Raw genomic sequence first — 26711 nt, forward strand, 5'->3', positions numbered from 1 at the left:
GGACGTTTTTCCGCTAACGGTTAATTGGAAATCAAACCAAATCAATTGGCGACATCTTCTTCATCATTCAGATGCAACTCCTGTAATACGAGAACTTTTACCACATATAAAGGTTTGAATATTCATCTTAGAACATGTTTACGAGAAACAAATGAAATGCCGAACGAATTATTCCAACAACTGTAGTAAATGAAAGTTTTTATTGGAAGAACGTTCCAGGATCAAAATTTACGCATGATTTAGACTATACATATGAAAGAATAGTTTATTGGAAAAAGAATTTGTTTTTACTACCTTCTGGTGGGGCTGGAAAATCGTTTATTTGAAAAATGACATGTTTTATAAATCTTTGGATCGACGATTCGCCGAAGAAACCTATTTCGTTAAAAGCACTTCATGTAATGCCTTCACTGTTGTTACAAAAACCCAGCAAGAAGTCGAAATCAAAAGACCATACAAAAGCTTTAGAACGGCGATTGACACTATGGGAGAATGGCGAATTGTTAGAACTTTTTGATGAAGCTGTCGCTATTCAAGAAAGACTTCAACCACCAAATCCAAAAAGTGATATTTCATCTATTTCGAAAAAGTTTCGATTGTTCATGCAGAAGGGAAATATCAACAGTGCTTTGCGATTATTAACTGACAACATGACGCAAGGTATCCTTCCACTTAACGACGAGGCATTATTATTATTGGAACAAAAACATCCAGATCAGGGGAATCTTAGCAAAGATACGTAAAGGTAATTCTGGTCCGTCAGGTTTGGATGCTGACGGATGGAGACGTATACTTTGCTCGTCCACATTTGGTACAACCAATACTGATCTACGTAAAGCCATAGCCGAGTTAACGAAGAAGCTGTGTATTTAATCTATTCCAGAATCTGATAGATCTCCGCTTGAAGCCTTGCTTGCCGCCTAATACCGTTAAACAAAAATCCTGGTTTACGACCAATGAGGTGCTTCGTAGAATAGTTGGGAAGATTGTGATGAACATATCTAAAAATGCTGGTGTTGAAGCAGCAGTCCATGCGATGCATGAAATTTTCGACAACGATGATACTGAGGCTGTTCTTCTAATCGATTGCTGAGAATGCCTTTAACTCAATTAATAGAAAAGGTAATGCTGCATAACATTTCGAAGTTATGCCCAATGATTGCTACGTTCATTAACAACTGTTATGCTGTGCCTGCACGTTTATTCGTGATAGGCGGAAAGGAGATTCTTTCGAGGGAAGGCACCACACAGGGCGATCCGACGTTGATGGCTTCGTATGCTATTGGAATCATACCATTGTTGAAAGCACTTTTCAACAATACACGTTCGAATGACCACACCCTGAAAGAGGTTGCATACGCTGATGATTTTACTGTTGCTGGGAAACTTTACGAAATTAAAGAATTTTGGTCAAAAATCGTTGACATCGGTCCGAAATACGGCTACTTCCCGAAGGCGACTAAATCCCATCTAATTGTGAAACAAGAGTATCTACTTAGTGCTGAGCAAATCTTTGCAGATTCAAATATTTTGGTAACATCGACTGGTCAACGTCATCTCGGTGCAGTCATTGGTAGTCAGTCTTACAAGATTGAATATGTTAATGGCAAAGTTGCAAGTTTAGTTGAACAGCTAAAACTTCTCTCAAAGATTGCTGAACTAGAACCTCAATCATCTTATTGTGCATTTGTAACCGGTTTTAAAGATAAATTGACATTTCTTCTCCGGACCGTTCCCGACATAAAAAATTACTTCAACCGATAGAGACAGCCGTCAGAAACGAATTCATATCTGCGATAACTGGTGGTCATCTATGCTCCGAAAACGAAAGGCTTTTGCTATCACTTCCCACACGACTTGGTGGATTGAATCTCACGATTTTTCCTGACGACGCACAAGTACAATTTAACAATTCGAGAATAATCACAAAATGTCTTGTCGACTCTATCAAAAAGCAAGACATTGACGGTATCTACGATGTTGGAAAAACAAAAACAGCTAAAGCACAAGTCAAACTTTAAAACTGGATGTCCAGAAAGAGAATCTGGCCCTATGCAGAAATAACATATAATAACACAGTGAAGCAAGTTAAGGTAAACGACATCAACCAACAAAAAGGAGTCTCCAATTGGCTCAATGTATTGCCAATCACTGAGCAAGGTTTTTATCTCAACAAGCAAGGGTTTTGGGATGCTATGCGTTTACGCTACAGTTGGAGCATTCCCAACTTACCCAGCAGTTGCGTTTGTGGAGCTCGATTTGACGTTGAACACAGCATGAAGTGTAAGATGGGTGGCTTTGTTACGAAACGTCACAACGACATTCGTGACCTCACATCAAAGTTACTCAAGGATGTTTGTCATGACGTACAGTTAGAACCGAATTTGCTACCGCTGACTGGAGAACGTTTCGATTTAAAGAGTGTAAAAACCGGTGATGATTGTAGACCGGACATTCGTGCTGGTAATTTTTGGATAAACGGCCAACAGGCATTTTTTGACGTAAGGGTTTTTGACCCCACTGCCTCGAGGTACAACAACCAAACTTTACAGCAATCTTTCATTTCAAACGAGAACGAGAAGAAAATAAATTACAATCGTAGAATTTTGAGTGTTAATAATGGCAGTTTTACGCCGCTAATATTTACAATTCACGAAAGCATGGGTCGCGAATGCATCACTTTTTACAGTCGGCTTTCGGAAATGATAGCGGATAAGAAGAACATACCCATTTCAACTGCAGTCACACATATACGCACAAAACTTTGTTTTGCTCTGTTGAGATCTGGTTTAATATGTTTACGAGGTTCGAGAAGTTTATATAAAAAGTTCGATGTAGGAGATATTGTGGTTGGTCATGAAATATTGTGGTTGGTCATGAAATTTCAATGTTGAACTGTTAAATCGTTAGCTAGGAATATGTTGTGTTATGTCGTAAATTAGTCCCTCGTAGTCATATAATGTTCTACTTATTGTTGTAAAATTATGTGTAAAGAAATATTAATTAAGCATAAAAAAAAAGATTTCGCTCAGCAAAAAAAAAAGTGTGAACATGCGTGAAGTAAGTGAGGTAAGGATAAAGTATGAAGCATACGTTGAAGCAAGAATATCAAAACTTTTGATATCTTGCTTCAACGTATGCTTCATAACTTCGTTTTACTTTCCACTTACTTCATGATTTTGCTAATGTGAACATAAGAAGTAACGTGAGCAAGACTTTTTTTAACATGAAACAAGAGAGAAATCAAAATGTCAGCCCAAAGTGAAGAAAGACTTTCTGAAGAATGTGCTTTCAATCTATAAACCCAGATTCCATATATTTTTAAAATCTTTAGCTATACGCTCCCAATCACAACTTGTTCTCGGTGGTCTAACATACTGTTTATTCAGACAATCCCATATCAGGCCCGGCAGAGCAATTTTGAAAGTGTAGGGGCTAAATTATTCAATGTTAAAGGAGGCCCTACCATGGTTGGGGCCGACAGGTTACGAAAATTTTTAAACTTTTGGCCCCCTAGATTGGCTAAAACATACGTTTACAAAATGCAGGACATTATATATAGAAATATAGAAACGCCATATTTTATATGTAAGATATATTTTCAAAATAAGCAATATTAAAGCAAAATAAAGATAATGCGGAGAAAGGCTAAAGTATATGACAACTACCAGTCCTCCTTTGTAAATTTTCCGAGTACTCGCTTTCTGTTGTCGTCCGATTGAACAAATGTGTTGGCAATTTTCATCTGGTCTAGTTTGTCAGTCCTATCTTTTTGGAAATTGAGAATCGAGATGGAGTTAAAACCGAGCGGGAAGCATTGTGGATCTCATACAGAGCATATGTATGTATTGATCAATTAATAAAACATCACTTTGTGCCCCCGCCCCCCAGCCCCCGCTGCATATAGCTTTGCAAGTCTCGTTAATTATGACGCTTATTGTCAATTTAGCGATTCTGAAAGAAAGGCTCAATGACTGTTGACTACCTCCATGGGCAAGATAATGTAATGTCAAGCATAGGTGTTCAGCTAAAATTGCTTTGCGGAATTTTGAGAAGCAAGTAAAGTAAGCATGCGCAGTTAGTGTGAAGCAAGCAAGAAGATCACTTGCACTCGTTTAGTAAACATGAATAAAGAGGATTTTTCTTCGCACTGTGATTGGCTCATCTACACAAAATATACACTATATTTTAATTTCTACCGAAAAACTTATGATATTTTTTCTCTGATTGGTTAATAACCCGGTGAGTAAAGTTATTGTTTTCTTGAAAAACAAGAATTTGTCGGTGAATTTGCTCCATAATTTTCTCCTTATAAAATCCTAAATATTTCATTACAATTATTCTTTTGTTCCGATAGTTTAAACGATTATCCCAAACAAATTATTATCTTGCAAGTCAGCAATTTTTTTCTTACCGGATTGGCCAATCTACCATATGCGGCGTTAATAAGCGCATAAAAAGTAAGTCATGTGAATGGATAACGGGAGATATAAAACAATCCATGAATAACAGAGATTATTGTGTAGAGCTAAACAGATTAACGATGAAACTGACTGGAATATAATGATTGTAATTTATGATACACTTTGTATACTATATGATTTTTAACATGTTATTATTAGGTGTAAAGTATTGATAGCAACAAGTTTGTTGACGTGTATATATGTATATGTGAGCTATTTTTTGTAAATTACTTAATAAAAATAATAACAATAAGAGAAACAAGTGCGGCTATATGGAATATTCTAAATGAGCAGCTATGTGTATCAAAGCATCGTGATGACTGGAAAAGAATCGATGACAATTTGAAAAGATTTGGAACCTTTCGCACTTGGTGCAATTGATGGGAAACGCGTCACTATTCAATTGCTAAATAGCGGATCCCTGTATTTTAATTTTAAAGGATATTTCAGCACTATATTGAAGGCCATATGTGACGCAACATATATCTTTACGCTTGTTGATGTTGGCAATGATGGATCAAACAATGATAGTGTTGTTTTTCGGAATTCACTTATGGGCCGAGCATTTGTTTCAAAACCAAATGAATTTTTTAGAACCTATAATATTGAATGAAAACCCAAGTTTGAAGCATTTCTACTACAAACATGGCTACTGCGACCATTCCCTGGCAGAAGTATACCCGAGCATCAAGCAATCTTCAACGCTTCGGCGTATTGCGTGCTCAATGGGAAATATTTGTGATACCTATTCAATGTAGCATAAAAAAAAAGATAGTCAATGCAGCGTTGTGTTAGCACTACTTTCTTCTTAACAAACAATGGTTTCGTCGATTCTTATAATGAGAAAGGGAAAATAAAGGAGCGTGACTGGAGGAGTATTACTTTCACACATAAAGATAGAGGAGCTTTTTTAAGTGATATTCATTTATTACGAGGATCTAAGTACCACAATCCGCAATAGAAGTACAAAATGCTATCAAAATCTATGTAAACTCAATGGAAGGCTGGGTACCATGGCTGTGGAACTACGTGTGCAACAGAGAAGAGATATTACACTGACATATTACCACGATAAAATTGTATTTTACGTTAAAATATTAAGTGTAACCTAGTTCATACTAAACTTATTATTACCTTTGTCCCGCGTGGTATTCCTGAATTAAGTTGTCGGACAGATATTCACTTCGATCATTTGAAAGAAGTTGCGGAAAGGACATTTTTTGATTGAAAACAATAACTTCTGAAAAAATACGAGCCAGTTCAAATAGCAACGAAACTTTTAACATCTAAATATTTCGGTTTTTAAGCATTAAGCATTTACTCAAGATTGGATGTTCTAAAAAAGAAAAAATTATTTTAAAAAAATGAGTTTTTCTGTTGTGGTTTGTGTTCAAGATACATTAGTAAAACATGCAGTTTTTTAATACCGTAATGCTTTGAATAAACTTCTATTAAAAGCCCCCTTCTATTAAAAGCCCCTCCTTTTCAGTCATTTTTTAAATAAACACCCCCCTCGAATAGACGTCCCTTCCTCATAAGAATAGTTTATACGAAGAGACAGTAAAAGTAATACTTTTTTGCTAAATCTTAGGTTTAAGGATGAAAATTTAGCTTTTCGCTTTTGAAGTTCATTCTCTAAAACATGTGAATATCTTTTATTTTCTGTGGTGAAGATATATATTATAGGTATCCTTAAAAACTGCAAAAGAGACGAAGTGTAAAAAATTTAATAAACGCCCCCTCTTTTAAACGCCCCCCCCCCCCCCCCCCCAAATAGAAGACCCCCAAAATGTCAAAAAATTAATAAATGGCCCGGGCGTTTATTCGAAGCATTACGGTATAAAAAAGTAAGAATTAGCCATAGTCACTCGGAAAAAAAACTGCATCCACATCTGCTTTATAGGTGTGACACAGGCTTTACGGACTAGCTAGCGTAATACCAGAGAACATGTTCGAGAAGTTAGTGAACATTTCATTAATGACATTTTAAACATTTAAAAATTATTTCGTCTGCTGTGGCCCTGGGGCCGAGTTTGTCTTTGTGGCATCCGATAATCATCCAAATAAAATCTGGAAAAACAAACTGGCGCAGAGGAAAATGTTTAGCATTTTTATTGTAGCTTTCGATGAATGTTACCTTATTTTATCTTCATTTGATCTTCGTTTGTTTTTTCCCTTATATAACTTTTTTTCTCTTTCTTTTGTTTCAAGATGTAATTTTTTCCTTGAGAAGAGTAAATTTCCCCTTGCCTGCTGTTTCTAGATGCAATTGCAAATATATCTCAGCAAATACAAAAGTGTGCAAAGTGTAATACGAATGACATGTTTCTTCGCAAAACAAAAGAGCAAAGGTATATTTTTTGTTTACATTTCTTTGTGTGCACATCAGAACTGAACAGAATATATTTTTCCAGTGGGCGCACTTAACTAGCTGATAGAACAGTGTTCGTATCAAAAAAAAAAATTAAAAAAAGCTGGCCATTTAGAAATCGTCAAATTTTGTCAAATTGGCAGTATCAAGTACTAAATAACTTCCAGGTTACCATGCGATTGTGTAAGTATTTTTGCAGCAATATAAATGTTCCATTAATAAAAGGTAGAGGCTTACAGGCGTTAACCCTATTTACAAAAAGGATGAAAACTTCATTCAATGACTTTGACCATGTTTATCTGTGATTGTTTATAAAGATCAGTACCGTTTTTATTTTCACTGTTTTGCCATATGTTGGTTTACAGCAGTGGCCTTACGCAAAGGGACGGTCGTTTAGACAAAGTATGATCTTACGCAGAGAGAAAGTGAAAGCACGCTTTTTTTAAGACGAGTAAGAGATACTTTTTTTCTTACTCGTACAAAAACAGTTGCCACTCGATAATTGGACCTTTCAAGGGAACAAAAAAAAATTCACTAAGTTACCAGGGTGGCCAGCACCTGGAAAATCCTGGAAAATGAAAGGGTGTCCTTGAAGACCTGGAATAAAACTCCTTATGGTCAAAAATCCTTGCAAAACAAGGTTTTTTGATAACTGTCCTGGAATTTTTCACTAGTAGAATATACAATACTTATAATTTGTCAAATCATTTTGTCTGTAACAATATTTTCAAATGAGAATTAGAGAATTTTTATCGTTGCTGCTAAAAACATAACATTCAACATTGGTTCATATTTTTGTTTGTCCCATCAATTTTGTTTTATTTGTTCGACTTAGTTTTGACAGTTATATTTTCCGTAGAAATGTGTTATCATTATCAGTTCTAATGTAAAAATGTTTTCTGAGAGCAAAAATGTCCTGGAAAAATTTGATTTTGTCCTGGAAAAATGCCTAAGTATGTTCCAAATTCCTGGAAAACTCCTGGAATTTCATTTGAAAATCTTGCTGACCACCCTGGTTACACTTATCCAAAGTTTTTTGGAAAAAAAATTAATTTCGCAAAAAAGGAAGTTCCGGGAGTTTGTAGAAGCTCAAAAATGCAAATGCTCTAAAAATGCTAAAGGTTCCAAAGACAACGAGTTCATTTTATGAGTACGGTAATTAAAACCCAATTTGTTGTTCAATAAACAAGTTATTCTCACCTAAATTGAACTTTTAATTGAATACCACCATACAAGTCGATGGGAGTGTGTTTACCGATAATCGCGCTATTGGCAATGCGTTTTGTCGATTTTTTTCTAATGTCATTCAATCACTTAAAAATTCTGCAAAAATCATCAAAGTGAAACTGCCCCAAGATTTCGACTCGAACCGATCACCGCTGATGATACTTTAAAACATCTGAAATCATTAAATCCTAAAAAGGCTGTCTTGGTTACTTAAATACTGCATGGAGGTAATCTCTTAACCTCTGACATAACCCTATCACTACAATCTTCCTGGAAGGTAAAATAGCAGGAGCTTCCGACATGTTGAGCCATGTTAAACTGTTGTTAAAACTAACGAGTTTTGGTATTATTGAAACGCGAGTGGTTCGCAGATTATTTGTTTGGTAACTTTCAGCAAATGCAATGTAAAAACTTTCTATCTGATGAACAGTCAATCACTAGTGGGGTACCACAGGGGTCAATTTTAGACCCGCTTCTGTTAATAATATTATTTAATGATCTTTTTACTATTATGAAACATTTTAAAGTGGTAAAGTATGTAGACGATACCGTATTATTTGTTGCTGGGAGAGAACTTGTGTCTCATCTAACATGAACTGTATTTTTAAATGGTGCATGGAGAACGAATTAGTTTTAAATAAACTCAATGTTTTTACTAACATATACATTTTTAATAAAATAACATTTTTCATTAGTTTTAAGAACTTAATTTTGTGCTTTAGCGCCTTGTGGCTAATTGCTCCTGACTTCAATCTTTTCGGTGCGTTTTCACTAGCCTTTTCATGTGTTTCTTCTGTTTATTATTTTACATCCACTGTTTTTACTGAATTTTATATATAGACAATTTAATACTGCAACTTTTTTTTCAAGGACCCATGTTGATACCAGATTTGTATATATTTCTAAAATGGTTATCCTTGTATAATATTCGTGAAATAAATAAATAAATTCACTAAAAGAAATCGTGAATGGACGTCTGTTTCAAATGATTTATCAGTTCTTTTTCAACCAACTTGGACACGTTTATGATCGATAAACGTATCCCGTCTTCTTCCAAACGTGTTTTGATTGCGTTTTATACATTGTCTTCACAAAATCAGCTGTAATGTGTGACCATGCACTAGTTAGTTTTGAAAAATCCGTGATTCAAGTTTAAGAAGGAATATTGTTTTAAATATTTAGCAAAAATTCAACTTACGCGGATGTAAAACGGCTTAAGGGACCAAGAGAAATATTTTCATTTAGTGAATGTTCCACTTATCTAGAAATTAAGAGAGAGTTTGATAAGGCATATCCAAGGGACCGGTGGTTCCACTTAAAAGTTTCCCTTATCCGGGATTCCAGATATCGAGCGACAGCTGTAACATAATTGGCGATGAATAATTTGCCTTAAAGGGGGTACAAAACAAGCTGTTGATTTTTGACTTTAGTGTCCTACAAAAAACGTTTATGAACAAATGAGGAACAAAGCAACGTCTTAAATCATCTTAGATATCATATGGACGCCAGATATGAATGAAAACGACAGAAGATTACCTTAACAAATATTTAATATTCGTTCTTTATTCTACATATACACCTACTTTGCTTTTAAATCAGATTTTGCAGCAAAAGAAACTGAACTTTTTTTATCTAACTAGCTAGCTATTTTTTTTTAAGCTCGGCCCCGAGTTGAAATTTCAGGTCGGGCTTAAATTTTCCATGTAATCACCCCCTTAGAGTAATTAAAAGGGGATAGGAACCGGTTAAAATTCTCACTTTTACGTGTATCCCGCGCACATATTAAAAATCCGGCAAACGCGTTTTGCGCAGTGAATATTTTTTTTCGACAAGTATATTACAGAGAAATATTTCAGTGAGAATCATTCTGGATGCAAATATAACCAAGGCTGGAGAAGATAAAAATTCTAGATATATTTATATGTTCGAGTCTGTAAATTACATCATCTCAACTTTCGTGTAAGTCACTAAAGTCGAAAACCAACAGCCGTTCCGTAGCCCCCTTTAATAACTTCCTTCATCAAAACAAACTTTCGATATTACTGTTATGTATTATATTTTCCAGACTATATTATTTTGCCGCAAAAGGAGAAAACTGTAAGGTAATGTATCTATTTCTGGAAAATTCCATTAAAAAGTAGAAAGGTTGTCTATATTCTTGCAATCTAGTGGGTATATGTTTTGTGCCTTGACCTTCTAAGTGGTTTGGTTATTACACAATGTTATTCAGAATCCGCTAGGATAAATAGTAACATCAATGACGGAGATCTTTCTTTGGCCGTTATATAGCCCTTCTAACGACCTAACCAGATCAAAAAATTAACATTATCATCACAACGCATTAAATTCGAAAAAATATATTTCGTAACACCAGTACACGAAGCCATAACTTAAAGGGATCCTGAAGTACTTTTACCATGAGAAATCCCCAATGACCATAACCAGCTGATAATTCAACCAATATAGTAAGCAACGAGATGAAAAAATAATAAAATATATATATATTTTTTTTATAGTAAGAAATTTCGTTGCTTTGAATATATACCCACTTTTTATGACTCGAGTTAGCTTTTTAAATATTTGTTTGTTTTTTGCCGCCTCGACCTCTGGCACGAACTTTTCTTCGTTTAAAAATTCAAATTAGATCCAGTCTTTTTTGTGTCACGTGACCCTATTATGTCATTAGGAATCTCTCATGCGTATCTTTCAGGTTAGTTCAACTTGTAAAAGTAGCTCGGGATTCATGCATATCACAAGATGAAAAAATGCGCAAAAAATGTCAACTAAAAAATTCTCGGTTTTTTCTCAATGTGAAACAACTTTTCAAGTCATTTTCATTAACAACACGGCGTTCAAAATAGGTAAAAGTTTACTTCGACGTACTTTGCGTTGTACGGCCGTCCGTCCAAGCGGCACAATGTCCACCGGAAACAGAAATGCGTGCACGAATTCAAAATGGCGGCGATTCAAGCAAATTCATCGGTTGAATTCATGAAATTAGGTCGTACACTGCAACGCTAAAAGATTAAAGTGGACTTTCGCCTTTATTCTCATACGCAGTCCTATTCTATTGATCCGTCCTCCTTGCGTAAGGTCGCTGTTAACATGTTGATACCTTCATCGGTATATAATATCGCATATCATATGCTTCAACGTAATTATTACAAAAATGTACTTAGTCATAAAATCTGTTTCTTTATTTTTAAACCCTTTTTTATTTAGATGGCTATTGGGATGTATGGGTTATCCAAACTGCCGAAATAGTATATTCTTTCCTTCTTTTGTGTTGAATGTTTCAAAGACAGAATCGTTTTGTTCCTTGTGTAAGCCACGAGTGTTTTGCAAGCTTAACATAGAGTTTAAACCAGGATCTGTTCCACCACAATTGCCAAACACGTTAGTATTTACTTTTGTCCAATTTTGGAGATGAAGTATATTGATTTTTTCGTTTTTTCTGTGTCGTGTTCCGTCTAACAAAAAAACGTTTTGTGTGTTAACAATCGTCATTTGAGATATAAACATTACTATTTTAAAATAAGTGTTATGTTATGGTTTTCATTGGTTGATGTCAGTCACGTGTGTTGTTTAAACACAAATTACATTTTTTCGTGGTTGGGTTAAAAGGTCTGAGAAGATCTACTGAGAGATTAGCTATCTTCTACCTCAGATATGCCGCAAAAACTCCGAAAGTCTTCAACTTCTACTACCCTAAAGTTTGTTTACCCTGTTTTTTCACAAATTCCACCAATGCTGGAAAAATACAGTGTAAACAATTGGCAGATCCTTGCGGGGAATTAAAATATTTTGAAAATTGTCACAGGTTGGGAATTACCCCTCATCAACAAATAGAGCTGAAGGGCCATCAAATGACGAAGAGGAAGGAAAACATCCTCGATCAGGAAGCGAAAAATATGATCAAGAAAGAAGTAATAAAGAAGGTGAATTCTAGGAGAGACCAATTTCGTTGACAATATTTGTTCTCCCCAAAAAGGAGAAGAACAAGTTTCGGCCAATTATACATCTCAAAATCTGAACAGTTTCCTAGAATTTTAAAATGGAGGGTATAAAGCACGTGAAAAAGCTTCTTCGGGGATTATTTAGGAAAATTAGATTTGTAGGAGACTTATTGGCAAATTCCAGTTCATCATCATCAAGAAAATACCTGTGATTAAAATGGAGGCTGTACGAAATGTTGTTATTAGCCTTCGGAGTAGGACCAGGGCCTCGCATCTTCACAAAAATCATGAGGGGAAAGTCACTAATTTTTGTGATCATACCTGGACGATGTAATAGGAAGGACATACGTCAAGAAGCCCTAACAGCACGGGATCCTGTGATTTTTCTTCTCTGTCCGATCAGTTTTTTAAAATTTGGAAATAGTCTTCTTTGCCACCAACACAACAGGTAGAGTTTTTAGGAACGCCCAAAAGATGGAAATATTTCTGCCTGTTCAGAAAATTCAAAAGCTGAAAAAACTTTGTCAAGGAACTTTGAGAAAACCCCAACAATCTCGGAGACAAATGTCAACAGTGGTGGGGAAACTTTATGCAACCTAAAATCCAAGCAGCACCACTACAATTAAGATACCTACAACAAAATCTAGTTCAAGCACAATGGAAAAAAGTCTGTTACAGTCACACAGTCACCCTGTCAGCAGACTCCCAAAAGGAGCTAAAATGGTGGTTGAACAATTTGATACTAGCCAAGGAAAAACCAATACACAGACGGCTCCTCTTCTCTCCAGAAATTAGGCGCGGCTATAGAGGACCGACTGTCAACTGGGGAGCTTGGACAAATAGGAGAAGTCACGATATCACATCAACTAATTAGAACTGCTGGCAGCCGAATTAGCGGTAAAAAAAACAAATATCAACTCGCCATATTTACATAGACAACATGACAGCTCTGTCCTTAAATAGCAAAGAGAATATGGAAATATGCTCTGGAATAGGAGATCATGATTTGGATTCCCTCAGCTATGAACAAATTTAAGAGAATGGGAACTGAACTGAAACCCAGTGTGTTCTAGAAATGTTTGCTTTTAGCAGGTGCAGACAAGTGTGGGAGGTGAAAGAAGTTGTTACACAGGTTAAGAGAATGAGGGGTGTACAAGATCTAACAAACAAAGAACTGACATTGAAAACTGTTACGCTACTTGCCTTGACATCTTGCTTTAACATCTGTCAGCCTTTTAGATACAGCTAGGAGAGAAACCAAAATATTGTAAGAAACAGGGTAAAAGACCAGACCCAATAATCTATGCCCAGTTAAAAAGCTTAATAATTATAAAACTATAAAATTATTTCTTAACATTGAAGAGCCTCTCTTAGTAGTGACAACTAGGACCATCAGTAGATGGCCTATGTTGAAACTTCAGGAGTAGACACATCTGTGTTTAAGGGCCACTCTACTCTGCCGCGTCATCCCAGTCGTTTAAAAAAGGAGCAACCATTGACAAAATTCTTAAATGTGGAAGTCCACTTGGCAAAAGTTTTCTGCGGGTATTGCACCTACAGCATGTGCGACACGGTTTACCTGTACTAAGAGCTCAGCCTGGTGTTAACGATGGACTGTTTCCTATGTTCTTATTTAAACGAAGTTGTGATAAAGTATTTTTAAAAAAGTATATTAGGCCTATTCGGATGTGTGCCATGGTTATGTAGAAACATCTATTTTACATTTGAAACTCTACTTTTGTGTTCAGTTGTAAGTAGTAAATATACCGAATTCGCAATATCATTGTAGTATGTAATTATGTTATTACAGCTGCATAATTACCAACGAAAGTAAACAAAAAAGGGAGTTTATATTTCATTTTAAAACGACTTCTTGTGTTGGAACTTATTATTTTAGTTAAATATTAGTTAAAAATAAACATTAATCTTCCACACATTTATTCGGCCCTCTGCCGGCCCCTTTTTATTAGTACTTTTTCATATTATCAGTCAGATATTCTCTAGCTTGTAAAAAAGCCTAATATTCCAGCTTTACGAATATTTTTTACTCAACAGCGATGTGTTAGAGCCAGATTTCTACAGAATAAAGAAAGTCCATATCAAAGGAGATTTAGAACTTGATCAACTTCTCACAAAAAAGACTCGGTCGAGCACCTCACGCACTGATTCTTTTGAAATTAAAAACAATAGAAAATTCAATACATTTAAAGCATACAGAAAATAGTTGTTTCTCTTCTTTTTTTCTTCCTTCCAGATTGAAAAAAACACGACTTGTCAATCTACACAATCTGGCTTTAGAAAAAGTCACTTAACAACAACCATTTTACTAAAATTACGAAATGAAATTATCAAAGCTACCAGAAGTCACTATTTCAGTAATGACTTATTATTCTATTAGCCTGTGACACTGTCAAATATGAATCGCTGATCAAAGGAATGAGTAAGCTCAGATTTTCAAAGAATTTTTTAAAACTTATACATAGTTATTTATCAGTATGTGCAGATATACGATAAGATGTCCAATCTATTGGTTTTTTTATATGGCTCGAGCAAGTATACTCAGCCCTATTCTTATTAATCTGCACGTATCCGATGTGTTTAACTTCGTATCTACGGCATGCTGATAACACCGCCTTTTATAAATGTACTACTTTACAGAACTGTTAGTCTAAAAAAATGACCTAGAAATCCTGCAAAAACAAAATCTTATTCTCACCCAAATAAAACAAAAACCATGCTGTTATCTATTAAGCAACTATCCACAAAGCATAAACTTCACGACGCTACTACTTATGCAATTTAATGAAATAATAAGTACTTGGAGAAAGAGAGAGTGCTATTTATCTTGGAACAATCGCATTTATACCATCATTAAAAATGGATATGGTAAGGTAGTATTCTACAATGCTCCACACTACCAAGTTAAACGTTTGGAGAAATTACAAAATTTGTGTAAAATGGTTACCAATAAAAGAAAGAATGATCTATTCTTTCAGCACTGTCAAGGCATTATATTACAAATGTGGCCATTATATCTCAAACTACAGTTAAGATCACTGCACAACCAAAGTTGCGGAATACTTATTAATAAGAGTATGTAGTTGAACGTTTGAATTGCGCACGTTTTTATATGACGCTGCCAGTTGTTTCAACCTTCCAGGGAATGTTAAAAAGCGTAAAAGCTTTAGTCCCTTTACCAGTATGTGTTGGAAGTGTTTTATTGTTAGGGCACAATGTTTGAAATTATTTCAGTTCATATTATGTTTAGTAAGCGTCTTTCTAGATTATTTAGTGAAGGGTTATATTTCTACTAGGATTATATTAATTTTACTAGTGTGGAAGAATCGTTTATTTTCTTTTTATTTACATAATTTATTTACCGCTGCATTGAATTACTGCCTTGCATTTTTGTTGTATTTTTTGTCGGATCCAATTGATATTGCACTTCTGATTGTAAGCTTTATAAAGTTATGATTGGGGATCGAACATAGAGTGCAAATTGCGTAATATTTTTAGGTATAGCGGTTGTGTTGGTGGATGCGATGAAATGCTGAATGAAATACTTAACTTGAATAGAAAAGGTGCGTATTAGTACTTTTTAAACTGTATTTTTATGTGAAAAACTCTATTTGTCTTAATGCTCTGCAACTTGTTATAACATCTTCAGATGCACTACCACATCGCAATGCAACACAGACAGTTAGGGACAACACCCGCCGTAAGGGTAGTAACTCCACAAACGCAAGAGGTCAACCTGCTCCCAACAATCGTGGAACGTCAGGACAAGACGGGGAAGATGATGGTGACAATGTGATTGTCTGCAGTTGTGTTGTACCTGCATTGAAGCTAACTACAAAAAAAGGTCCCAACGCAGGTAGATACATTTGTATTGAGTATTTGTATTGTAGATGCAACGTGGTTGTCTGTGTTCACATTTTCTTCTTTGAAAGGGGCTATCATGCTGCATTAACTTTTTTTCATCTTTGTCTTATTTTAGGACGACAATTTTATAAATGCGGCCAGTCAAATAAGCAATGTAATTTCTTTTTATGGGCGACTGGTAGGAACTTTCTTTGGTTTTTCTTTTACGTATATGTTGCTCATGAAAATTAATGGAAAAATACTGTAGACAAATGTGAGATATTTTTCTAATAAAGATGTATGACAAAATCTAAAGGCTAGGTCAAAATCGCAAAATTGTATCCAACCTCGGGACTCGTTGGAGCAAATGCAAAGCAGTTTAATAACAGAGAGGGCTCTTTAACCGTTCTCTTTAATCACTTTTTTTTATTCATAAAGCGAAATGACGTGATATGTTGACAAGCTTTGATTACCATTAAAGGCCTTCTTGTAGACAGTTCACCAAGTAAATGAATGCACTATTGTGTAATAAATTTTATTATTAGGGACGGAAGTAAAGACATCGAGGTAATTTGTGATTTGTCTAACGCGTTGTGTTTTTTGTTGTTTCCTTTTTTGTTTAGTTTAGGTTATGTTTTGCTTTTTGTTGTTTGGCGAACAACCAGACTTTACTTTTGGCAGACAAATTTTGTTGCCTTACTGTTTCTTACTTGTGATGATTTGCCGAGGCCAGCGTATCGGAGATAAAATGTATGATAGGCAGATCATCAAAGCAAAAATATGACTGTGTGTTAGTGTTAGGCGAAATTTGGTTAATAAATTTACGTTACAGCTATCAAATAGTACAAACGAAGTTTAGTCATTGCACAGCATTCATATACTGCAGTTAAAAAGAACAAAATTCTAATATTCAACTTTTTTACATTCGGTTTTAAATAACATTTTTTCTAATATTTACGTAAACATGAATATTTTACTGCGTTAAAACATTTTTGTTTAAGTTTTTGAGCGCCTGGAAACATTTTTGCTGTCCAAGTAAAACTAACTTCATTAAAAAACAAAGCTGAATATCGCAAAAAAAAATTTTATTTATCAAACAGTTTATACTCCTGGTTGTACATCAGTCAAGGCTCCCCTTATCTCTATGTCTTGAGGGACCTAGTGTATTATTTCAGAATAAATCTGTTGAATTGATTTTTAGTGGTGGAATTTCTCGGTGTAACTGCAACCAAGAAGCAATAAAGTATGTTGTGTTTATGTCAAATGAAGTCATTATAAAATTCCACAAAAACTTCGGGAGAAAACATTCTTAGCGCGTTGATGATTTTTAATTTCCCTGCCTATTTTTTTTTCTTTTTCTTTTTTGCCTGTTCGAAAGTAAGTAATTTAAACGGACAATTCTTACACACCCGAATGTGAACCACTTCCAAAAAAAATTGGCCAGCTATGATAAAGATTCTTCTGATATATGGTACTTTATGTTTTGCGTCTCATGATTCTTACAAAACGTTGAAAATAGTTCATCTATTACTTTAGTCAAAACTTAAAAAATGCAATGACATTTCATGGTTGAAAAAAAACGAGGAAAATATGTAATAAAAAAAGCAATTTGCAACAGGTTTTTAAAATATGCACGATCAGTTACACTACAATGTTATTACATCTACGCCGTAAATTTTTTTCGATAGATGTTAAACTGATTTACATTTTCTGATTATTTGATTTTTGAACTATGAATTATTTTTCAAACATTTTTTAAATTCTAAAATTGAGCTTGATGATTCTTACAAAAAATTGTGTTCTCCATTCAAGCATGAAGAATATCAATTTGTTATGTCAGTATTTTTTTTAAAATGTCTAAAATTGTAATATTTAAATCTGGAATTTCACATGTTTAGTTTCACGATTAGCTGAACAGAAGACAGTATTGTTCAGCGTCATAGGAGATCTCTTAAGCTAAATTAGCACACATATTTAAAAGAAATGGAATACTTCATCCTGTATTACTTTGTTATCGAATATATCACTTTTATTGAATTTGCCCAACTTTGATTACCAGGCAATAAGCTTGTGGGCCACGCTAAGTTTAAATACTAATAAACATGAAGGTATATCCGCTGTAGCTATCGCTTTAAATTGTACATTTTTTTAAACGTTCTGGTTTAACCATGAAATAATTCATTGCATGTCACTTCTCACATAAATTCCATTCTTCAACATTATTAAAATGTATTTTTAGTAAGAAAAAAGCGGGGGTAAATAGTGAAATTTTTCATCCTTCTGTTACAAAAATAACTTGCAGTCATTTTATTACCAGCAGAAATTCTTTTAACAAAATATTCGTTGTGGAAAATATTGTGGACTAATTATTATAAACTATTGTTAACCGTCTGGATTTTGCAAGCAGGCAATACGGGTTTTTAAAGAAGAAAAAAAAAAGAAAAAAAATATTTTGCGGTACAGCCCGGGGTAATCGGTTATTATTGTATTAATATGATAAGATGAAACTAACCTTTTCAATCATAATTTAAATAAAACAATATTTAGGTGATTTTGTAGTAGGATTCAGGATGTAAATTTTACCTTTTAATAAAAACATCAAATGCAGGTTTAACTAAGAGAGCAACCATAAATGCATTTGTTTATTTTTATCAGGCGTACCGTCTCGAAAGATGGGGCGAACAAGGGACGACAGTTCTACTGTTGTAAGAAAGGACGAGATCAACAGTGTGGTTTCTTTCAATGGGTTGATGGCGAGTGAAGATAGAAAGGTGAAGTTACTTTCATCGTTCCCACTCTCTTCTGCAACCTTGGAGGAAAGAATACGTATTCTTTCCTCCAAGCTGCAACATACTCTAGGTGTAATTTTGCGAGCCTATCATAAACAAGCAGTCTGGAAATATATAAATATGTTTGTTTTAGAGTTGCGATTTACGACCAGTTACGGTGCTAACTTCACCTTAGAGTTGCGGTTTACGACCAGTTACGGTGCTAACTTCACCTTAGAGTTGCGATTTATGGCCAGCTACGGTGTTAAGTTCACTTATCCGTCAATTACATAGTCACTGAGAGTAATCTACAATAAAATATGTATATATATTCTTTAAGTCTTCTGGGCTTAAATATCGTGTAAAAACTTATCTTTCCACAATTTGTAATATAATGTACAAAAACAAAATTTCTTTTTCCTTCTTTGTCAATAAAGAAACCCTAAGCCGTTGTTGTTTCTTATAGCGATATTTTTTCTTAATACGAAATGTACTTTTTCCAACTGTGTCCTTTTCAATTAACAGACACTAGCAAAAATTACTTTATTGTCAGAATTTAATAATACGCTGAGCCTGTAAGGAGCAATATAGATATGCATTTTTTTTATCAATAACTAGTTGTTAAGACTGTGTTTATGTCCAATAGGGCAGAAGAATTATGCAAAAGATAATTGCCTTTAAAGTTTTGATGACGTCGTCGTAGACGTAGTCATGTCCTTTCAAATACAACTTTATTTCTTTTATCTTTCTCTCAACACAACCATGTATGTTGTGTACTTCTGAAGGACATGGCTCAAACTCAATTCATGCATGTGTATAAAGCTTATTCGTGATGCCTTTATAATTAAACCGCATACACGTTCACACGTTTTCAAAAATTGGCTCCCTTTATCCGCAAAACAATTTTTAGCTCGGGATCGACCTCGGTTCTCATACTAACATTTGTATATTTTCGTAGTCATCTTCTGTACGTCGGCTAAATCTTTATTTCTGTCGACGGCGCACTCTAGGCTATCAATAGAACACTGCCAGTTTTGAGGCTGTCTTTCTAATCTTGGAAGTTTGACTATGTGTTTACTCGTACTCGGTGTGGTGACAACGGACGTAGTTTCTTGTTTCTTTGAATTCATTAATGTTTAACATACGTCTCTCAAAAAAAATAGTGTAAATAAACCTGTATAAATATTGTTTAATAATAATAATAATAATAATAACTAGAAAAGCGAATCTGGAAAATGATAATGTATTGATAGCAGATTATTTAACAAGTAGTCGATAAGGCCCGTGAAAAAATCCAGTTAAGGAGATGGACAATGGAAAATAGGTTGTTGTTTTGCTGATGTCAGTAGTGTAGATACCCCCAAAATTGTGAAATTTACTTTATTCTTTTGTAATGTGTAGAGATTAAAGCGCTGATCAAAATAATGTATAGGATCATATGTACGAACGGTTAATGAGATATAAGGCTTGGAAAATTGTGCTAACGTCAGCAAACAGGAAACTTACCTAAATTACCCACGCGGTGAAAAATCCTTGACGTCACCACCAATAATAATAATAATAATAATGATAATAATAATAATAATCTGTACTGTCTTCTTCAACTAGTAAAGCCACAATGTCCTCGTCTGAAATTTTAACATCTTGAATTCTTGCTGCCAAGATATCACTAAAAGTAATTACATTTCTCAGCTGAATTACGATGATTCGCTTTCAAATTTATCCATTGATACCTCTGCTTTTCGAAAAGTTTTCTCTAACTTTAGTAAGAGCGCTTCTTTGTTTTGTTTTGCTTGCAACGCTCGCCATGATTAATTTTTGTAAAAAAACAAATAAATTCATCGCACGTTAATTTTTTGACAGCAAATAAACGTGCGGTGGATTAATTAAAGGGGAACTCCAGTAAAAATCACTTTTTTCTTTTTTCTTTTATACGTACTCAGAAAAGCATAAGAAATCAAGAAAAACTTACTTTACTTGTTTTCCTTATTTAAAATTGTTGTACAAGCCTTCGCAAATTCAATTTTTTCTCATAAAAAAACAGACAGGCGCGATTTCATTTAGGACTGGAGCCGATTATAAATAATGACATCACATGGTGCAGAAAATTTAGGCGAGCACAGAGAACGTTCATGTTAACCCTATTTGGTCCGGGGTTTTTCGAACATACTATGACGGGGGAGTGGTGGTCCCCCTCAATAACTTTTTATAGAGTTGTTCAAATTGAATCAAACTTGGCACGCTTATAGTACGTCATAAAAGGAACAAAATGGCAACAATAAATTTTTGCATGCGTCAGCACATTTTCTGTGACGTCATCAGAAGCTTCAAATTTGTTTAAAATGCCACTATGTGCTTAAAATTTAATTACTTTTGTTCCAGAGCGAATTTTTGCATTCTGTTTGAAGTTTTTGAAAGCTAAATAGAAGTTATTTAACATATTTTTTGGTTTTTACGTGGATCGCATAAAAATTGCCAAAAATCCGTTTTTTCCGATTTTCGGGTAAAATCCGATAACATCGGGAAATCGGATTAATCACGTGTCTAAATTATGCAAAATGATTCTTCATAGTAAAACAAAGTTGTATTGCAAGTGTAAGTTCTAAGGATAATCCTAACAGAAGTTATTAAATTTTCCCCATTATAAGTATTTCATAGAGATTTTTTGGAGTTGTTTCGAGTAATAGCCAATATCAAAGCCTCTGAAAGGTATGGGACCTAAAAATTTGCCATGCAGGTGTCTAATAGATAAATATTGAAACTCAGTAAGTATCATAGCCATGTAACATAGCAATAATGAGTTATTAAACAAAAACCGTCAGGGGGGCGGAATCCCCCCCCCCCCCCGACCGAATAGGGTTAAGACCTATAGCTTACATTAAATCGCTTTTTGTATGTAATTTACGTTTAAATCTTTAAAAAATGGTTAGTTGCTCTGCATTTCGATGTACCAATCGATTAGAGAAGTGTAAAGAAATAAGTTTTCACAGAATCCCGTCTGTGAAAAAAATTTGTGTGCATTTGTGCGCAAAAAAACGCGTGCGGAAGAAAAATATTGCTGAATTGTGAAATAAAAATAAATTGGCTTGTAAAGTAAGAAAGTTTTTTTTACTAAAGCAAATGATAAAAGTTTTTTGACGAAAAGAGAATGTTAAAAAAAGCGATTAAATATATTTTTTATTTCTTTAAAACGAAAATATTTTGCTAAGAACGTTGCTTTGAATCAGTAAAAGACACCTCGTCACTTTGCATCATTATTAATTTCTCCCTTGTGTGAGACACAAGTGGTTCGAAGTCGTGTGGCTGTAGCTTTGTGAAGTCTTTTTCATGAAGAGAATTATCCGATTCTAAGCTTTCTCTAAGTCATAATCTTCGTTATTATTACAGGATGTCTTATCAACGAACAATGTAAACTGTAAGTAAACAAGCTTTTAGAGTGCCCTTTAATACGACTGTAAACCAACACTAAATTCCACATATAATACAAATATCTCTCCGAGGGCTCCAAATAGTCTGTGTACTGCCAGAATAAAGCAAAGAATACGCGGAATTTCTTGTTTAAATTGTATTTTTGTTTAACAACTATATACACGTGTTCTCTTAATTGTTTCGTAAAAGCTACTGGCAAGAAAAAAAGTATGCGCAAAAAGAGACGACGGGGGCAGACTAAAAAAGCAATAAATGACACAACACCGTATAAGATATATTAAAGAAGTTAATTTCAAGAATATTTTTCTTGAAAAAAACTGTTTTTTTTCCTTTTTTCCTTAAATTTACATCACTAGTTATATATTTTGGACTTTATACTTTATTAGCTTTTTTCAAGAGTGTTGAAATAAAAGGATTTTAATTGTTTCCTCTTGAATACGCAAACACTAGCAACCGCTACAGCACTAGTAAAAAAATATTGCTTGAAAAGGAAAATCTCATCCGAGGTATAACTGAGACAAAGAGTCTACTTCGTCATATGGTTTTTAAATGGAGTGAAATCAGCAATATTATTTTGCTTTTATCTACAAAAATTCAAATTCGCGACTTTTTTTCGCTCAGGATTTTGCTACTGAGGCAAGTGTCGCATTTGATTCCCTTGCATTTTTGCATTAACTTAGGAATTTAAAAAATGCCCAGTATTTCTAAGCATTTTTGTGCTCACGAACCAAAAGATCCTTGGGGCAAGGAAGCTAATCCTGTCGTTTTATTCCATAATTCTATAAAGTTACCCTCTTTAATTTAAATCCCCCCCCCCCCAAAAAAAAAAAACGAACTAGAGAAAGAGACGTTTGGATTTCTAAAAATTAAAGCACTTTTAAGCTATGCTCTTTGCCATCTTGTCTGATTGATAAGTTTTTTCTTTCAAAAAACAAAACATTCAAATGACACTTCCATGAAAGATAGGTCGATAGCAATTATGAGAAGAATTCGATTAACGGAAAGAATTTCGTCGTAATGACCTAAAAATTTGTAATCGTACCTATACTTTCACAAATTTTCCCAACAAAACTTTAAGATTAATATCTAAAGGATAAATTTACTATTGCTCTTCTAAATGACGACACGAGTTCTTTTCTTTTCTTCTTCAGATTGCTTCATACAACTTTTCGTCAAAAAATTAATTTGAAGAAGTTCGAGTAAAATATTTGTTGAAGTCTACTCGAAGTAACAGCTGTGATAAATGAGGAGAAGTTGAATGAGAGCGGACGCTTGACAACACTTTAAATAGCAATACAGTTTGCCGGTTGAATTCCTGAAATAATAAAAAACAAAAGTATACTCGTATTAAAAGGGACTGATGTTTCTCGTTGTCTTGTTGTGAATTAAACCAGAAAAACTTCGCTTAAGGAGAATTCCCACTTAACTGCAAATCGAAAACGAACGGAAAAAATATTAAAATTTGAGTGGCTAAATTATTCTTTCGTTTGTCCGCAAGAAAAGTTGAAAAAATTTCAACTCTCAGTTTGAATAAAAAAGGAAAAGTTCATTAACCAACCACATATCAGAAAGCAAATTTGTCTGTTCCAATCAGTTCCTTTTTTAATGGAGATTCTTGAAGTGAGATTTCAGTGCGAGATAGGGCATAAAAAAATTTGAAATCAAATATATACGATTTTTGCTATCAACAACTTGTGGTCTTTGACCAGATCTCAAGTTGATAGTGTTTTAGTCAGATCTCAAGTTGATAGTGTATTCAATATCTAGGTCTGAAGTTACTTAATTTTATTCAACTAATTTTCGTAGTTCATGCAAGAATTTTGTGCACCTTTGTTCGCTTGTGAAAAGACCCCTGGAAAAATTAACACACAGGCACCGAATTATTAAAAATTATTAAAAACTACATATTTGGCCAAAATTTAGGAACACAATAATAACATACTAAGTCTCAATGAATTTTTCATGTTATAATAATATAAAAATTTAAAAACGAATAAATAGTGTTACGCCGTTTTCTTAAAAGACTTACAATACAATAATATGTGCAATAATAAATTACCCATGACTTTTTGTACAAAAATTTTTTTAAAATAGAAAGGTTTTTTGTAAAACTTTCAAAAAAATAAAAACAGAATAAAAATAAAAGATTAAAATTCCCTATTTAAACAAGTTTAGGATCATTACGGTCCAACATCAATGTTTTTAACTTTTATGCTACTAAAACATCATGGATCGAAAAATAAAACCTTCAACAAATTAGTGATAAGGTTGGATGAAAAAGACAACAAGGTTTTTTGCTGCATTCTCAGTTAGAAATCAAATATGGTTGATGAATGAATGCACGACGAAATGTATTTTGAGTAGTTCGAACTTGTTTTGATAGTAGTAGCTTATTTAAATCTTTTGACCAAAAAATTAGATCGTTGGGGTTCGTTGGATTGATATTATGGGTCGTTGGGGTTCGTTGGATTGATATTATGGGTCGTTGGGGTTCGTTGGATTGATATTATGGGTCGTTGGAGGTCGTTGGGACTCTCTTAAATTTTTAATTGGCTAGAACAAATCATAAAATAAGTCATAAAATAAAGAGATTTTATAAGCTGGGAATTTTATTGTATGTCGTGACGAGTTTTAAACATCAGGGAACGTAAATGCTTTGTTGTATATTATTATACAGGGTAAGTCAATCAATTGATCGTAAACTGTTTTATGATAAGAAGCACGATAAATTTAAGAAAGTTTCTGGGAGTGGTTTTTCCATGGGCTTCAACAAATATTGATTATTACATCAAGCAAATGCTCATACCGCTGATAATTCTTTGACTTTCTCGTTTTCCATTTGCGCCCAATGTGTATAGCTTTGAGAAACTAGCTGGCAGAATGACATACATATGTTAATCACTTTTAAAAGGATAGAAAGAACCTAAAAATAAAACACATGTCCTAGCTTGAATAACGTAAAAGTAAAATTTAAAATGGTGTGGTAAAGGTAAAGGCATTTGCTAAACATACGAGCGCTGTGGAGCAAACCACGAAACTTGTGATTACGAAGCCACAACATTTTTTTGACATGTATTATTTAACATAAATTTGAAAAAAAAAAGAAAAACTTACGTACTGGTTTCATTGAGATGAAGGACTGCATTAGCATCGAAATAAGAAAAAAGTCAAGTGATGTATGTATACTTTCAAAATCGTGCGTTTTCTTGATCTTCTCTAACAAGACAGTAAATTGAGATTCTAGTACATCCACCTATAAAACAAAAAATAAATAAAAGCTATCAAGAGGTTATGGTTAAATAGAATTTGAAAAATGCAACTATTCATTCACCTCTTCGGATGCCTAAAACATGAAATCGACCTAACTTTATCATCTGAATGTCAAATTAAAAATTTGTTTGTCGACAGTATGGAAACTTTTGCTGAATATTGTTTTGTGGTTTTTCTTTTGTGATTTCATCCACTGATTTTTTTGTGGATACCCCTATGTATTTACTTTCACTTAAAAGACTAACGTACTTTAATGGATAAATTTTTGCGGGGATTAAATTTCGCGGTTGTGCTTTTCCGCGAAATTTTAGCATATCGCGGGGACTTATTTTCGCGGATGAGGAATGTTTTAATTTTTCGCGGGAACTTAATTTCGCGGATGACGTCATAATAGCAACTTTTGAAAAAAAAAGTTGTAAAAAATGGTTCGGGGCCGAATGGCACTGTCTCATCGACCGTCGTTACACCTGTCATTTCTACACCGACCGAGACAAAATGTAGTTTTGCATTTTAGTTCAAAGCTCTTTCAACTATAACGTCAGGTAGAACATATCAACTACGGGTAGAATAAACACAACTAGATAAAAAACGAAACGATTGAATTCAAAAAAGGTGATTCTCCTTCCGTTACATCCACATTTCATTTCGTGGGAGATGTAAGGAACTTTCAATTGTTCATCCGTAAAGCTGGAAAGAGAACTCAAATTCGGTTGATCATCTGCATTAGAAGCTGGGAGCAAAGGATCGATATCCTTGAAAGGGTCAATTGATTCGAAACCTTTGTCACTTTTCTCTTATATTTTCATCTTCAGTACTCGGTTGAAAAATTAGGCCTACAAAAAAAAGAAGCCTTAGGGACTTTGAAAACAAAGAAAAATTTAAATTTAAAATTTTAATCAAGCAATTTTTCAAAATTTTCGCGGGGACAATTTTTGCGGATGGCCTGATTCCAAATTTTCGAAGGGAAATATTTTCTTGGATAGTACCCAAATCCGCGAAATGCGCGAAATTTAATCCCCGCGAAAATTTATCCCATTAAATCACTATTTTGGCTAGGTTTCATGATGCACATTTATTAGTGCTTAAGTCAAAAACAAAAGCATGTTAAAAAAGGTACTGGTTGTACCTGCAAGTAATATTGTAGATTGTCTATAAAAAATGCCATCTGTCTTCTAAGCCCCCATGTAATACTAGGTATGCTCTTTGTCTTTCCTGACCTTTTCGAAGACATTTGTAAAGCCCATACATTTTGAAGTTCGATCTGGGTTCGACGAACTTTCAGTAAAAACATAAACAATGTATTGTATCTAAAAACAGAGACATTGAATAGGCGTATATCTCCAAAACAAAGATGATGAAGCAGTCA

The 26711-nt window shown here is 34.1% G+C and overlaps 2 protein-coding genes across 4 annotated transcripts in view; one reads left to right on the top strand and one right to left on the bottom strand.

Moving 5' to 3' along the window:
• The window catches only part of LOC130645100 (DNA topoisomerase 3-alpha-like), a 51891-nt gene extending 32835 nt beyond the window's left edge, over nucleotides 1-19056 (top strand). Inside the window, exons 28-36 of the mRNA XM_057450968.1 lie at nucleotides 6727-6814; nucleotides 11284-11457; nucleotides 15534-15598; nucleotides 15685-15891; nucleotides 16015-16077; nucleotides 16424-16445; nucleotides 17080-17121; nucleotides 18534-18649; nucleotides 18801-19056. Coding sequence (XP_057306951.1) covers nucleotides 6727-6814; nucleotides 11284-11457; nucleotides 15534-15598; nucleotides 15685-15891; nucleotides 16015-16077; nucleotides 16424-16445; nucleotides 17080-17121; nucleotides 18534-18639 — 767 coding nt within the window. The 3' untranslated portion in view covers nucleotides 18640-18649; nucleotides 18801-19056. The remainder of the gene's footprint in view (nucleotides 1-6726; nucleotides 6815-11283; nucleotides 11458-15533; nucleotides 15599-15684; nucleotides 15892-16014; nucleotides 16078-16423; nucleotides 16446-17079; nucleotides 17122-18533; nucleotides 18650-18800) is intronic.
• A 3140-nt stretch (nucleotides 19057-22196) lies between these two features.
• The window catches only part of LOC130645113 (gamma-tubulin complex component 4-like), a 30037-nt gene continuing 25522 nt past the window's right edge, over nucleotides 22197-26711 (bottom strand). For 2 of the 3 annotated variants that reach the window (XM_057450999.1, XM_057450991.1), the window contains exons 17-20: nucleotides 26472-26652; nucleotides 25194-25328; nucleotides 24882-24998; nucleotides 22197-23390 (exon numbers count right to left, since the gene is read on the bottom strand). In XM_057450999.1, coding sequence (XP_057306982.1) covers nucleotides 23256-23390; nucleotides 24882-24998; nucleotides 25194-25328; nucleotides 26472-26652 — 568 coding nt within the window. In that variant the 3' untranslated portion in view covers nucleotides 22197-23255. Of the gene's footprint in view, nucleotides 23391-24881; nucleotides 24999-25189; nucleotides 25329-26471; nucleotides 26653-26711 lie in introns of all 3 variants that reach the window. The other variant, XR_008982682.1, reaches the window with a different exon arrangement.

Source organism: Hydractinia symbiolongicarpus, chromosome 1 (assembly GCF_029227915.1).
Source record: "Hydractinia symbiolongicarpus strain clone_291-10 chromosome 1, HSymV2.1, whole genome shotgun sequence".
Classification (NCBI taxonomy): domain Eukaryota; kingdom Metazoa; phylum Cnidaria; class Hydrozoa; order Anthoathecata; family Hydractiniidae; genus Hydractinia; species Hydractinia symbiolongicarpus.